Genomic DNA, 15603 nt, shown 5'->3' with positions numbered 1-15603 from the left:
TTTTCCCCCACAGTTCAAAGACATGCGATAGTGGTGAATTGAATAAGCTAAATTGGCCATATTGTATGTGTGTGAATGCAAAAGTGTATGGGTGTTTCCCAGCAGTGTTGGGTTACGGCTGGAAAGGCATCCGCTGCATAAAACATACCATGAATAAATTGGCAGTTCATTCCGCTGTGGCAACCCCTGATTATTTAAGGGACTAAGCCGAAAAGAAAATGAATGAATTTTTATCCTTGAAAAATCTAAAAACCCCCAATTTTAATTAACATCTAATGAGACACAGTAGTTTGAAATAAGTCTAAGTAATAACTTTAAGGTATTCTGTATAACACTAGCAGTTCAGACACTAAAACATGTAATAATATACAACATTTATTATGGAGAATTATGCATTCCCTATATATTATTCCAGTGTTTTCAAGATTGCATTCAATTACAATTCAATCATTCAATTCAGTCTCCAGTTCATCCTTAATGTTAATCTAACAGACTCAATAGTATCTGGATGCAGTCTTTGGGATGCAAGCTGAGATTGCATCACTCAGCAATTCAATGTCAGACACAATGCCCTCAATGGAGTGAGTGACGTCGCTGTGACGGGTAAGGTTAGATGTGGGGTTAGGTGAGGACATTAAAAAGCATTGGATGCAGCTCAGATTGCACTGCACCAGGGGCCTCATGTACGAAGACTTGCGTGGAAATCTTACTAAAACATTGCGTACGCACAAAGCTGTAAATGTGCGTACGCAGAAAAAATTTCAGATGTATGAAACACTGCGTACGCCGAATCTCACGCATATTCTTTTGTACATCTGAATGAACGTGAAACTGAGCGCAACATGCACGAGCACAAAACCCCTCCCTGCCTCCTCCCCCGTATGAATATGCTAATGACTATGCTAATGGAAAAACCCAACGAAAAAGCAAAGGCAAAATCAAACAAAAAGAGAAACTTTGAACAGAATGTGAATTGGAGGTGCTGCTTTCGGAGGTAGACCGGAGAAAAGCGGTGTTATTTGCAAGTTTGTTCTCCGGAATTAACAACAAAAGAAAAAAATAGAGTGGGAGAGTTTAGCTGATACGGTTAACACAGTTGGGTCTGAACATCGCACTGAGTGCATTTAAAAAAGAAATAGTGTGGTTTATATCTGTAAAATGTTGCAGTACCCTTAGCAGTCTCAGTGGCGCACCTCAGAAGAAGCATGTGATCATGTACTGACACGTTCGAGCACAAACTCGGTTCGAATCCAGCGTCTGATGAATTCTTTCTTCTTTTTTTTCCCGCTACATATAAGATTTTGCCCACTATTTATCACGAGAAAGACAAGTAGGAATCATTAATAAGTTTGTGCATCATATTTTATTTGCACATTTATTGAATGGAAATGTTTCTGATTCACGCATGCAAATTTATCTTCAGATAGTGTCTTTATAGCAATGTGCGTGCGGTAGATTGCTCAGATTACATTGGGAAAACAGGCGACCGCTGCAAATTGTGCTTTAATGTTTAGCTGGTCAACTGTATGGTATGGAAATCTTACATACCTACTATATGAACCCTTCTCATACAGCTGCCATTGCAAGGATCAGACACTTTGTAGAGAAGAATTTAACACAACTGCCTCTAGGAGTCGCCAATGGAAATAAAACAGACACGCACAAAAAATGTGCGTACGCCTGCCAGAAAGCTGCCGTGAACCTGCGCACATTCCCACGTTCAGTTCATTGTTAGTAAATCCAAACGTGAGCGATTCTGAGCGTGAAACCTGGCGTACACAAAGTTTTTGTGCGTACGCAGCGTTGATACATGAGGCCCCAGGTCTGCATCCAGACCCCTCTCAACAGGCTAGCAAAACCAAACATACATCTATGCAGCAGCTATTTTAAACACACAGTATGTCACCGCTGAAAACCAGCATTTACATTTGCTATACACAGAGACAGATGGTATTTCTGGAGATCTGACAGACACACAAATATAGTGTCATTAATAGCATTAAGTCTGAAGTGATTTCTTATGCAAGTGTATATCCGGCGAATCATTTATTGCAGTGGTGTTTGCTTGTGTATACGGATAAAACATTGTTTATTACCATATTTCCAAAGAAAGCCAGGCACAGGTCTGATAGACTGACAGTCACTAACTCTTCAAGAAGTGCAAATGTCAGAGCCTAGAAACATAAAAACAAACTGCAATCTGCAACACTTTCTGCAGGTTGAATGAATATACGAAGAGCCGTTTCCAGATTTCAACATGCCTGTTTCAGTAGGACTTAACGGAAACGAGATTTATTTAAAAACAGTGATAGGGAAAGACAATATCTGCTTTGAGCTAAATGCATTGTTGATATCTGGTTCTTGAATCTGATTGGCTGATAGCCATGTGATATTCTGCAAGTGACAGCACTTGTCCAGCCCTTACCGTTCACCCTTGAGTATTACACCGCCCACATACAGCAACAAGCAGAAGACACTCTACAGTTTAACAAAAATTGCAGCTGTTGGACAACAATATACTTTTGAGGCTTCTTTAGTTGAGAATGTAGTTGTTTAGATTGCAGCTATGCAGTTTATTTGTAAGGATAGTGCCATTTTATAATATTTATAATTTCCGAGACAGCGCTTTGGCGGTAGTCTTCCTTTGAGCAAAGATGGTTGATGTTCATCGACAAGATAGCAATAGAGCCGCATAAGCCCTAAGAAAAAACAGCATAACTTCAAACTACAGCTGATCAAATCATTACAAAACAGGTAAATTACTTTCTAATTTGATCTCTCTCTTTTGTATGTTGTAGTGCTGTATTTATACTATAGTAATATTGTGATCTCTCGATTGCAATAGAGAAATACTAGGAAATCTCTGTAGACTGATGGCATTTCATGTCGTTCACCCTTACAAACTTAAAATGTGAGCAAAATCAGCTGTTTTGTCATTAGACATTGCGCTAGAGAATCATTCAAATACTAGCTCTAAAGTGATGTCCGCTGCAGATGTGAATGAGTGGTGGAAGAAAGTAGTTCCTCATACAAAGGGTTTTGAGACTCTCTGTGTTTGATTGACTTTTTTACATACACGATTATGCCGTCAAACTGTTGTATAAATGCAGTATTACACTTGTAGCAGTGCGATATGGCTTCTACACATCACACTGCTGCTCGCGTAATCTTGCTCATACAGTGCATTCCTCTACCTTTTTGGGAGAACAGGAAATCACAACCAGTTCATTCCCAAAACAGATTGTAGAAAACCTGACTAACAAACATAAAAAAAGACAGAAACACAAACACAAATGCATGTATGCAAAAATAACAAAATGTGGAATACAATCGAAATTCCTTTACTAAAAATTATATATATATATATATATATATATATATATATATATATATATATATATATATATATATTTATTTTTAGTAAAGGACTTTTTTTGTACAGTATGCACTAACTGTATGCACAGTATCTAACATTATCTAATACAAGTATTTTTACACCGAAAAGGGTTACACACATCACCTTTAAACAAATAAAATGACAAAAAGACTTTTGTGATGTACTGTAACCTAAAGAATCACTTTAAAATACAGCAAATGAATCCCAGCAGTACAACTTAAAGTAATTAGTACAGGAATGTACAGTAAGAAACACCAACAGCATTACAGCATTGTCAAAATGTGCTAAAAATATTGCCTAATATATTTATTATTATTATTATTATTATTATTATTATTATTATTATTATTATTATTATTATTATAGTAACCAGGAAAATAGGTCATCATTGTCTTATAAATGACTTTGGAATAATTAGATTAAAGTGTTTTCTTAATATTGCAATATTTACATTTAATCAAGCATGAAATATATAGATCAAAAGATAATCCTCTCCACATTTAAGTGTAACAACACATGAACTCAAGCATAAAAACTACCCTTTTTTGTCCAAAATATTACATAAATTTGTATAACAATAACATGTTATCTTCATTTTTAAACATTTTTGTTTATTTACTTTTTAAATTCTTGTTTTTTCATATATGTCCTGGAATGAAGCATAATTTGTGATGTTATTTCACATATCAGATTATGCAGATTAATGTAAAAGGTCTTTGCTGACTGTTTCTGTTTTAAATAATACAAAGTAATACATTTTCTTTTTATGAATAATATTATGACTTTTATTATGTAATCCCATTTCAAAATGTAGTTTAAACACAATCCAGTGTTCGAGTAAGATTTCTGTTGGTCCATTGCTTTCAGTGTTTATTGTTTGTCACATGTTTATTTAATTTCCTGTTTTTGTTTACTCCATTGTGGTCAGGGTTACTAAATGCTATGTGCACATGCTATTTATTTATTTATTTATTTATTTATTTATTTATTTATTTATTTATTTATTTATTTATTTATTTATTTATTTATTTATTTATTTATGTAAATTGCAGCAAATGTTAATTTTGGGGTGAATTATACCTAGGCATGTTTTCTTGCTAGATTTCTGTTTTTAAATCAACAAACATAACGTAAACAACTGTTTTTATAGGTACATTACATTTTTTCCCTTTTTCTCGCCTGTACATGACAGCGCCTGATTTTAATCTGAGCCGAGAAGAGGATGGTTAAAGTTTGGGTCAGTAAGATTCATGCTTTTAAAAGGAGTTACTTGATCAAATACAGTAAAAGAATGGTATTGTGAAATATATTTGCATTTCCACTGAGTGTTTCATCACTCACCAGTGTCACGTGTTGGTGTTTAGTAAATTATTGTTTTTATTATTATTATAAATGTTGTAAAATATTTGAAATGTTCCACAGTTTGAAATATGATGGCTTTTTATTTTCTATTCATCTATGTTAAGCTGCTTTGACACAATCCACATTGTAAAAAGCACTTTAGAAATATAGAATTGAGTTGAATAAACAACTGTGCTGTTTGATACACAGATGGTGTAGAAAGCATTCAGACCCCTTAAGTTTTTCACTCTTTGTTATATTACAGCCGTTTGCTAAAATCATTTAAGTTTTTTCTATCTGTACACACAGCACCCCATATTGACAGAAAAACACATAACTTTTTTCCAGATTTATTATGAAAGAAAAACTGAAATATCACATGGTCCTGAGTATTCAGACCTTTGTTCAGTATTTAGTAGAAGCTGCCTTTCAATCTAATACAGCCAGGAGTCTTTTGTTAAAGATGCAACAAGTTTTCACATCTGGATTTGGGGATCCTCTGCCATTCCTCCTTGTAGATCATCTCCAGTTCTGTCAGGTTCGATGGTAACCGTTGGTGGACAGCCATTTTTAGGTTGTAGATTTTCAAGAACAGTCACAGAGTTGTTGTGAAGCCACTCCTATTTTAGCCGCATGGTCAAACACAGCTGGACTCAAATTATGGTGTAGAACATCTCAAGGATGATCAGAAAAAAATGGACAGCACCTAAGTTAAATACATGAGTGTCACAGCAAAGGCTCAGAATACTTAGGGCCATGTGATATTTCAGTTTTTCTTTTTTTTCTTTTTATTTTTTTAAATCTGCAAAAAATGTCAACAATTCTGTGTTTTTCTGTCAATATTGGGTGCTGGGTGTACATTAATGAAGAAAAAAAGAACTATAATGATTTTAGCAAATATAACAGAGTAAAAAATGTAAAGGGGTCATAATAATAAAAAAAAAAACCTGAGATCGAAACTAGGATTCTTTAATTTAGTTCAATCAGAAACATTCTGACCCCAAGCTTTTGAACACTGGTGTATTTTAACTGACTTATAATAATAATAATAATAATAATAATAATAATAATAATAATAATAATAATAATAATAAAAACTTTAACTTTTGGTACATTCTGAATTAGTCAGCACAATTCAGTTCCAATCACAAGTCTGAGTAATACCAACTGTGATTGGCAGAGATGTGAGATCAGTAGTTGTCCTCGACACAAGCAGTCGTTGTTCTTAACTGCCACGATATGCTACATTCTGGAAGGTGGTGGTTGCTCCTTTGTAGAGTGGATTATTAGCCTATAAGATGAGAGACATTAATGATCAGTGTTGTAATGCGAATACATACAATAAAAGTTTAAAAAAACAACCACAAGCATTTCGGCACTTCTTAGTATGACCATGTGGTGTCGAAATTGTATCAAAACCACCAATCAGGCAGGACCCCTGTGACTGTTTGAAGATGTTTTTTTCTTTTCATAACATGGCTGTCTGGAATACTTGATTGTCATTGGTCAGTCGCAACATTTTTCTGAGACAATAACCGCTAAATAACACAGGCTCATCCGGGAACTTCAATCTCGACCATCAATAAATATACGTTCATATCCATATACCTTCATCAACATTATTATGTATCTGTATTTGTCTGTCATGCCAATGTTTTTGACTGTTTTCAATTGTTTGGGGGCCATCTTATTAATGAATATGTTTATGCTCTATTCATCTGATTTTATTTCTGTCAGCTTGTGTTTTTGATTATTTGTTGCCACACAGTTAGTGTATACTCCATCCAGCTGTTTTTGTATCTGTCAGCTTTGCGTTTATTTAAAGGTTTATTAAACGATTATGGCTCAGAGCAATATTTTGCATTTAACTGTTATGTTATTATTTGTGGCAAGTAGCCATGTAACAAGCAGAATAAAGTACATTCCGGATGGTTAGGTGCTGCGATTCTTCTAAGGTGTGTGACCCGCTTTAGACGCACCGTGTGACATTATAGCTATGTACATTCAGTCCCAGCAAAAAAAAAAAAACAACACATTAAATTGCACAAATATTGCTGCAAGTTTTGAGAAAAGGCGCTGCAAAATCAGTCATTTTAGGCTGCAATAAACATTATTTTTGAACTGGTTGAGCACTGAGCACATCAAAATCAACCTTAAATTATTAGTATTTTAACAGATATAGCCTGGTGATTGCATATGATTGCTGGTTAAAAATTAGGAAAAGAATAAAATGGCAGTGAAATATAGTTTAACCACAACACACAAAAACAATGTGGTATCACAGTACAGAAAAAAAAAAAACATTTTGATACCTACATGGAAATAACCTATATAAACATATGTTTAACATGGGTTTTGATATAGGTTTTTAATATATGTGACATATATAAAATTGGCCATTTTTCTATTTACATACAGTTTGCCCCCCTTTGATTTTTTTATTTTCTAAGCATTTCCCAAATGATGTTTAACAGAGCAAGGAAATTTTCGCCGTATGTTTGATAATATTTGTATTTTTTTCTGGAGAAAGTCTTATTTGTTTAATTTCAATTAGGATTAAAGCAGTTTTTATTTAAAAAAAAAAAAAAAAAACATTAAGGACAAAATTATTAGCCCCTTTAAGCAAATTATTTTAATAGTCTACAGAACAAACCATCATTATACACTAACTTGACTAATTACCCTAACCTGCTTAGTGAACTTAATTAATCTAGTTAATCCATTAAATGTCACTTTAAGCTGTATAGAAGTGTCTTCAAGAATATCTAGTCAAGTATTATTTACTGTCATCATGGTAAAGATACAATAATTCAGTTATTATAAATGAGTTATTACAACTATTATGTTTATAAATGTGTTGAAAAAAATCTTCGCTCAGTTAAAAAGAAATTAGGGAAAAAATAAATAGGGGGGCTAATAATTCAAGGGGGCTAATTATTCTGACTTCAACTGTATATGCTGGGAGTCATATTTAAAATGACAAACAAAAATCCAAGATATTCCGTGACTTGGATGGAATTCTATAAAATTCCATGACTTTCAGTTTCTGGAATAGGCCTTTTTAAATGTTCATGATATTCCAGATATTCCATAACTCATGGAAACCCTGGGTTTGTGAGGAAGTGAGATTAAAACAGGACTGAAAACACTGAACAGAAAGTGGTTGGTGTAGCACAGTGGTAATTTCGTCAACAGAAATGGTGGAAGTGGCTTGAAACTGTGCCAGTAATGTGACAAAATGTATGCACTCTTATCCGCGCATCCAATGAATAAACAGCATAATAACGTTGGTTAGTTTTTATCTTTTAAGTCTCGTGTTTCTTTTCCCCATCAACAATAATTCCATAGTTGCAACCCAATCTCATTATTGATACATACCCCTGTATACATTTATGGAGAGTGCGAAATACATCCCAGGAAGAAGGTTTTCTTGCAGTTTGTTTTCGCGAATCCATCAGAGGCTAATGTGTACGCTTTTTACGATCTTAAATTTCTCTTGCGAGTGCCGTTTGTGCCTGCTGTTCTTGCATAAATCCACTAGAGGCACTGTCGACTGACTGCCTGACTCACCACCTTCCCTAAACCCAACCAACAGTGTTTATAAAAGCAATCCAGAAAAAAAGCCTTCGCTGCAGCTTGATTTTTACCACGTTTTCAGATCTTACCACATTCTCACACTGTTATTTACATGTTTATTTTATTTTTTGCCTTTTTTTTTGTTTTACCTGCTTTTTGAAACCGTTCTTCGGCAGACTCAAACCCCATCGCCAAGGTCAACTACTCTCTGTGTCTCAAGTCCGCCAACATATGCTGTGAGCTACTAGTCAAACTGGTAACAGCGGGAAAAGCCGTCCACAGGGAGGTAAGCTGGTTGAGTGAAAAGAACAAGAAGCCATCGGCAGCATCATACCGCCTTGTAGCATTCGTTTTAAATACGAAATCAGCCATATGTAGCTCTGGCTACATAATTCGCACTTTCCAGAAACATATACGGGGGTACATTTTCACAACTAGCCTGTGGATGAGTGCATCAGAGCGAGCACATTCATAGTTTTCAGACAGATTGGTTTGTGTCCAGCTCTAGCCAATGATTATTTTTTTGTCCTTATTTACATTGACAAAATAAATTTAGTTTAGCACAATACAGATATAATGTGTCTCACCGCTTCCCACTTGGCCTTGGCTTTCTCTTCTTCGAACTTTGCAAATTCACGCCTGTCATGAATGGTGATCAGCAGTTTCCAGATCAAGAGAGCAGCCAAACCCAGTAGCAGGATGGCACCGACGACAGCAAGTGCGACCACCAACACATCAGCACCCTTTGGACAGTCTGTGAAAAACCAGCAATGACTAAAGACTCGTTTTACAGAGCAATTTTCCCACTTCAGTATGCCTTTAAATAGCCGTGAGAGCAGTACAGCAAGTAACTACCTGTCTCTCACACAGAGACAGACAGCGATGTTTGACAACTTCATGTCACACATCGTCTCTCTCGTTCCCGTCTCTCCTCTCACCTGGTTCTTTAACAAGATAGAGAAGAGATTTTCCACTGGCATCTTCATAATACTGGAAGTTCTGAACACAGTCATCCTCGTCCTTATAACTGCAGTTCACTGCGTTCGTCTCAAAAAATCCTGGAAAGAACGGATGATTATTAACTCAGCAAGAACATCTGAACAAAAAATAATGCAAGAAGAAGACAAGGTTAAGATGTAGTCAAAATTAAATGAAGCTGAGCTAAATGATGGGGTTATTACATGGAAAGTTCACCCAAAAACTAAAATTTCCTCACCATTTAGCACATACACTCAAGTGGTTCTAAACTTTTATGAACTCTTGGTGAATTATGTGGAAGACAATGGCTGTTTTTTTCCAATGTTCTTCAGAATATCTTGCTAACATAAGAAAGAAACTCAAACTGGTAGAGAATGAGTAAATGATGACAGAATTTTCTTTTTGGGCAAAATCTGAGACATGTTTATGCAACGTCGGTGGAATTTACCAACATTTTAGCCAGTGCGAAGCTTATTTTGGTGTAAAAAAAAAAGCACTGCCAGGATTTTGCTCAAGTCTTATTGCTAAATGGCTTGGACACTGTACACTGAAAAAACAATTATTAATTGGATTTACTGAATTTGTTGAGGTAACTTTGCAAGTAATTTATATGGGTTGAATTTAATCAAACAAATTAAATTCAGTAATGTTCAACTTCATTTGTTTGTTTGAATTTAGCCCATAAAAGTTGTTTGCAACCCCTTACCTTGAAAACATTTAGTGGATCTTTTAGCATTCTGGCTAGACTTGTTTCGTCTGTAAATTTGCAGGAGAAGATTCGTTTGGATGCCACATTTATGGGATAGCACTTAAGTCAATAATGCAAGGTGATTTACTAAGGTTTGCTGTAGTCAATTAACTGATTAACTTAATGACATAATTAGACTATTACTTGTTTCATAAGTGCCATTTTAGGCCTTTACCAATATTAATGTGCTATGCATAATGTAGCTTTTTGTTAAAAGGTCACACGTTTTACAGATCTACATGACAAAGTTATTCTCTCCTAATAGAAAGAATCAAATGTGTTAACATAAACTGTCGTTTTTTTTTACTTACAACATCTTAACTGCTGTTGTAGAAAAAAATAAACACTGAAAAAAAAAATCATAATTTAGCAGTTTTCTGTATTTTGTGATTCGTTTTTTTTCTTTTTCTTTTCTTATTCACTTATGCTTTTGAAATGCATTATGACATCTTGATCTTTCTTTCAACTACTATTAACCTTGAAATGTTTGACAATGGGAATTTTATTAACATTTTTAATAGTTTAAAGTGATATATTGTCTGGGATGGCGCTGTATATTATGGTACAAAAATCTTGTATTAACCTGCCAGCACATTTTCTGTTATTTTATGGAGTATATTATATTATATATTATTAAAAACTTCTAAAATTACAAAAAAAATCATCTTGTTCTATTGTAAAGTTGAATTTTAGTAGTCGACAGAGTTTAGATCAAGGTATCATAATGCAATTCACAGTCATAAATAATAGGAACACGCTTGTGAATCACAAATGCAGAAACTGTTTTTTTTTTGTTTGTTGGTTTTTTCCAGGTATTTTGTAAAATGTTTTACTAGCTATACACAGCCAGACAGAAATGCAGCTGAAACTGAGTTTCCTGTTCTTGTCTAAAGATGCTCATTGTTAATACTACAGTTTCTCCATAGACTGATAGCTCTGATCATTAAATATGAAGTTTTATAACCCAATACGCCTTTTGAGAAATGATTTTCTCTAGGCTTATAGTCATTGGTTAAAGTTGTTTTCACAGCTTAACCAAAGTGTATAAATAAGATGTGTTTTGATTCAAGGATTGGACAATTTCCCTAACTTCACTTAGTGTGGACTTCTCATAAATATTTACAGGTGAATATGTGAGCACACAGGATTTAGACACTCAAAACTTCCGCATTTCAGCAGTGACTAATCTGAATGACAGTTATTATTTTCTAAACCTACTATTGTAAAACATCCTGCTCAATGATGGAGGTTTGGGTGGATCAACTACTTCTTTCAATGTTTCCTCATTAGACCAAGGGTTGAACAGATTTAAAGGGACAGCTGATCCAAAAAGGACAAAAATACATTGGCTCACAAGTGATTCTAAACTTTGGTGTATTTCTTTCTTCTATCGAACACAAAGGAAGATGTACTAAAAAATGTTGAAAAAAAAACAGCCACTGACATCCATAGCAGGATCAAAAATATTATAAAAGTCAATGGCTTCTGCTTTCAAACATTCCTTAGTATATCTTCATTTGTGTTCAACAAAACTCAAACGGGTTTTGATGAGTAAATGATAACAATATTCAAGTTTGGGTGAACTATCCCTTAACACAATGATAGAATTACTGTATTGTAGGAACAAAATTCTGAACTTTTAAATAAAAAAGGGATTTGTATATAGCTAGTGTGCTCAGAAGATGTGTATTATGGATTTGTTAGAGGTAGATAGTATACCCAGCTCTTCAACAAGCACAATTTCATCTCTGCAGACGTGATTGCAGTTCTTCTCAAAGAGACCCCCTCCTCTTTTATAGTGTTTACACTCCACGCATTCCCTGCAGAGACACACAGAAATTCTCTTTGAATGGTAAGGCAAAGAGATGAAAAAGAACATAAACATACTCATTATCTATACACACATGAAGGATGGATGGATAAATCTGACTTGAATGTTGACCTGTTTATGCCCTCTACAAAAGGTCAAAAGATATGCATTCGTCTGGTTTCATTTAAAGATGCACTAAGGAAAAGTCTTGGACCCAAGGTTATAATAGTTTTGGATTTTTCATTAGTTTTAGTTCTTATTTGACTTTTTGTTTTTAAATTCAGTTAGTTTTAATTTTTAGTTTTAATTAGTTTTAGTTTTTAGAGGTAGAATTTGCTCAGATTTAGTTTAGTTTTAATTAGTTTCAGTATTAGTTCTAGCTTTCAGATATTTGTTAGGTACAAGATTCCAAATATAAATAAAAACTCAACCAAAGATACATTTTTTGAAGCATGTATTCAGAGGACACATGAACACTATCATAACGTTACCACTACTATCTACTCATCTTTAAACTCATATACAACAGCCCTTAAGAAAGCATCCTTAAGTAAAATATGTGTGCAAGTCTGCTTCTGATTTTTGTAACAATCGTCCCATGTTTGGACTCAACATACCAAAAATGTTAAATCAGTAAACATAATTTCAGTCAGTTCATCACCACGATTTGAAAAGTTTCTTACTATGATGTTTTACAACTGAACCATGATTCACTTATTTAAATTCCATTAGGACTTTCTGTTATGAAATAAATGTACATTTCGCCAGATCCTCTCATTTAAGCCCTCGGTTAACCCGTGCTGCAGTTGTTCTAGTTTAGTACAGTCACAGCAGGCTTTCATGTACTGTTTGTGTTCGGTTTACTAAATCACGCATGGGTAGTATTATCGGTTCACCCCTTCTCAAATCTTACTTCAGTGTACTGTTCTAACAACTGAATAACTTAGAATATATTAGTTTATTTCGAGTCAGAAGGGGTATCAGGCATGTTAAAAGGTAAATAGTTTGTGGATAAAGGCTTACTGAAGACGTAAATCGTTTCAAATGATTCAGTTCGATTTGGTGAACTAGTTAAACCGGATCACTTAGAAGATCTGGTTAATAAGGATTTGTGCAATTAATCTTTCTATCTTTGATAGAAAAAGTACAAATTACAGGAAAACCCCTAGTCCTTTTTATTTAGTTATTATATTAAGTTATGTATCATTTTACTTATAATTATTTTATGTAACAATATTGTAGGTAATTAGTTCTTTATTTGCACCTGCTTCCTTTTATTGTAATGTAAAGGTGTACTGATAACGCCAAGTTGTTGTACATACAGTAACTTATGTTTAATAAATAAATAAAGTTAAAAAAAGAAAAGGATTTGTTCGTGATTGTGATTGCAATCACTTATACAAAAATAAAGCCATTATTGGGCACAAATGTGTTAAATTAAATTATTAATTAAAAATAAATTAAAATTTTAGTTTGCGTTTTTTCATTCGTTTTCGTTACCTATAATAACCTTGGTTGGACCGAGTTACAAACCACACTTGCAGACAATTAAAAGTAGGGGACATGTGTAGTAATGATGGCAAATATATAAAAAACAGCAGGGTCTTGTTGTGTTAGGGGCATGTTTGATTTTTTTGCATTTAAATACAGTCTCGAAAATAAAGGTAAAAAACTGTCACTGGGGCGGTGCCTTTTCAAAACACTTTTGTACCTAGGGCATATTAATAGCTTCAAGGTACTATTTTGTACCTTTTGAGTACACTTATGAACTTTTAAGGTACTATGAAGTACACATTTGGTTGGGTTCGGGTGCAGTACGCACTGTAAAACAAATGCTGGGATCCACACAATTTCTGTCGGGACAACATGATGGAATTAAGTAAACTTATTATTATTTTTTTTATTTATTTTTTTTACAAATTTAAGTGGATTGAACACAAAATAATGAAGTTGTGCCCCAAAAAACTCAAGATTTGTGTTATAAAAGTAGTTTAAACAAACAACAAACATTATTTTGAATGAATTTTAGCTGCCACCTTAAACATAACCTCCTTATGCAAGCAGCACAATGACTTTCATGAAAATGTATGAGTGCCCAAACATTGGATGTGTTGGCCATGCCAAAACATTGGCCGTGTGTCACTGCGTCCCAAACAACTCAAAATAATATGAAACAATATAACTAATGCAATCTCCATTTCATTGAGTGAAAGCGCTTGTCTTCGTGTTTAAACTAAACTGTTGCATTGTTGGCACAACCGTGCTCGAGCTCAGAAGGTAAAAACTGGGGGCAATTGCAACCTAGCCAAATTCAAGGCAACCATGCCTAGTGTGAGTTTTTATGAATATTGTTTGGCAAAATTCACTTAGTGCACCTTTAATCCTGATACTGGTAATGTGGTAAAAACATAAGAAGGAAAGAAGGAAGGAAAGAAGTAAATAAGAAAGGAAGTAAAGAAAGAAAGAAGGAAGGAAGGAAAGAAGGAAGGAAGAAAGGAAGGAAGGGTGGATGGATGGGTGGAAAGTATAAATGGATGGATGAATGAATGAAAAGGATGAATAGATGAAACAAACAAATTAATTAATCCTTCTGCATAGTAGTCGGTTGCTCTAACAAAAAGGCTAAAGAGCATGGCATCTAGCATCTGTCACTAGAGCACCTTTAGAGGTCAGAGGAGTGAGGTGGCCTCTGTGACAGACAGACAGACAGACAGACAGACAGACAGACAGACAGACAGACAGACAGACAGACAGACAGACAGACAGACAGACAGACAGACAGACAGATAGATAGATAGATAGATAGATAGATAGATAGATAGATAGATAGATAGATAGATAGATATATAGATAGATAGATAGATAGATAGATAGATACGCACTTTTTGATGGTGCAGGCATCTGGGCAGGTGGGGCATTTATCACAGGTGGAGCCGTAAGCTCCTGGTTGAGTGCAATTACAGACTCCACACACACAGTGACCTCGTCCACTGCACATCAAGCCTCCACTGCCCATGCAGGTGTCAGTGCGGGTGGAGCAGTCACAGCTCTCACCGGACCATCCAGAGCCACAGTGACATGAGCCACAGAAACACTCACCATTACCTAACAGAGACGACAAACATATGAATTTCAGAATATTGATGGCACACTGTGATTTCCTTAAAATACTTAAAGTTCTGAAATACCAGGCAATACTGCTGTGCTCATTTTAAATGAAGCCCACACAAACTCACTTTTTTAAGAAACTTCATGCAGTTCTTTCAACACAACATTAATTAATACAATTTGGGAAGAGCAAAAATAAGGTCAATTAAATGTTCATGCTTGGGTGCAGTTAAATGAATAGTTAATCTAAAACTTAAACTTTCTGTCATCGATTACTCTCACCATTTACTAATTGTATTTCTGTTAGTAACACCAAAGAAGATATTTTAAAACAACCGGTAACCGTTGACTTCTGTAGAATTAGATTTTCCCAATATGGAAGTCAATGGTTTTCAGCAGGTTTAATTTTATGTTCAACAGAATAAAGAAACTAATAAAGGTTTGGAACCACTTGAGGGTGAGTAAATAGTGAGTAAATGTTATTTTTTTGGTTGAACTATCCCTTTAGAAAGCTACAGATGATTCTCATTTGCTCTGACAAGCATTGGGAGCTGTGAGGTCTTATATAGACTGGTGTGTGGCTTTCCTAATCAAGCCCAATTAGTGTAATCAAACGCAGCTGGACTCAAGTTAAGGTTTAGATCC

At 34.6% G+C, this 15603-nt stretch overlaps 1 protein-coding gene across 2 annotated transcripts in view; it reads right to left on the bottom strand.

The window, feature by feature from the left end:
- Positions 1–358: 358 nt before the first annotated feature.
- Positions 359–15603, bottom strand: part of itgb3a (integrin beta 3a) — a 34245-nt gene continuing 19000 nt past the window's right edge. Inside the window, exons 11-16 of one of the 2 annotated variants that reach the window (XR_012400059.1) lie at positions 14733–14955; positions 11760–11860; positions 9253–9372; positions 8902–9068; positions 5907–6029; positions 359–2699 (exon numbers count right to left, since the gene is read on the bottom strand). Coding sequence is in view for 1 of the 2 variants with exons in the window: in NM_001037235.1 (NP_001032312.1) it covers positions 5964–6029; positions 8902–9068; positions 9253–9372; positions 11760–11860; positions 14733–14955 (677 nt within the window). In the remaining variant the exon portion in view is untranslated. 2 annotated transcript variants of the gene reach the window in all.

The sequence above is a fragment of the Danio rerio genome, chromosome 3 (assembly GCF_049306965.1).
Source record: "Danio rerio strain Tuebingen ecotype United States chromosome 3, GRCz12tu, whole genome shotgun sequence".
In the NCBI taxonomy this organism is placed as follows: domain Eukaryota; kingdom Metazoa; phylum Chordata; class Actinopteri; order Cypriniformes; family Danionidae; genus Danio; species Danio rerio.
Note: the sequence above shows the minus strand (reverse complement) of the source record. Positions and strands in the feature narration are given on the sequence as shown.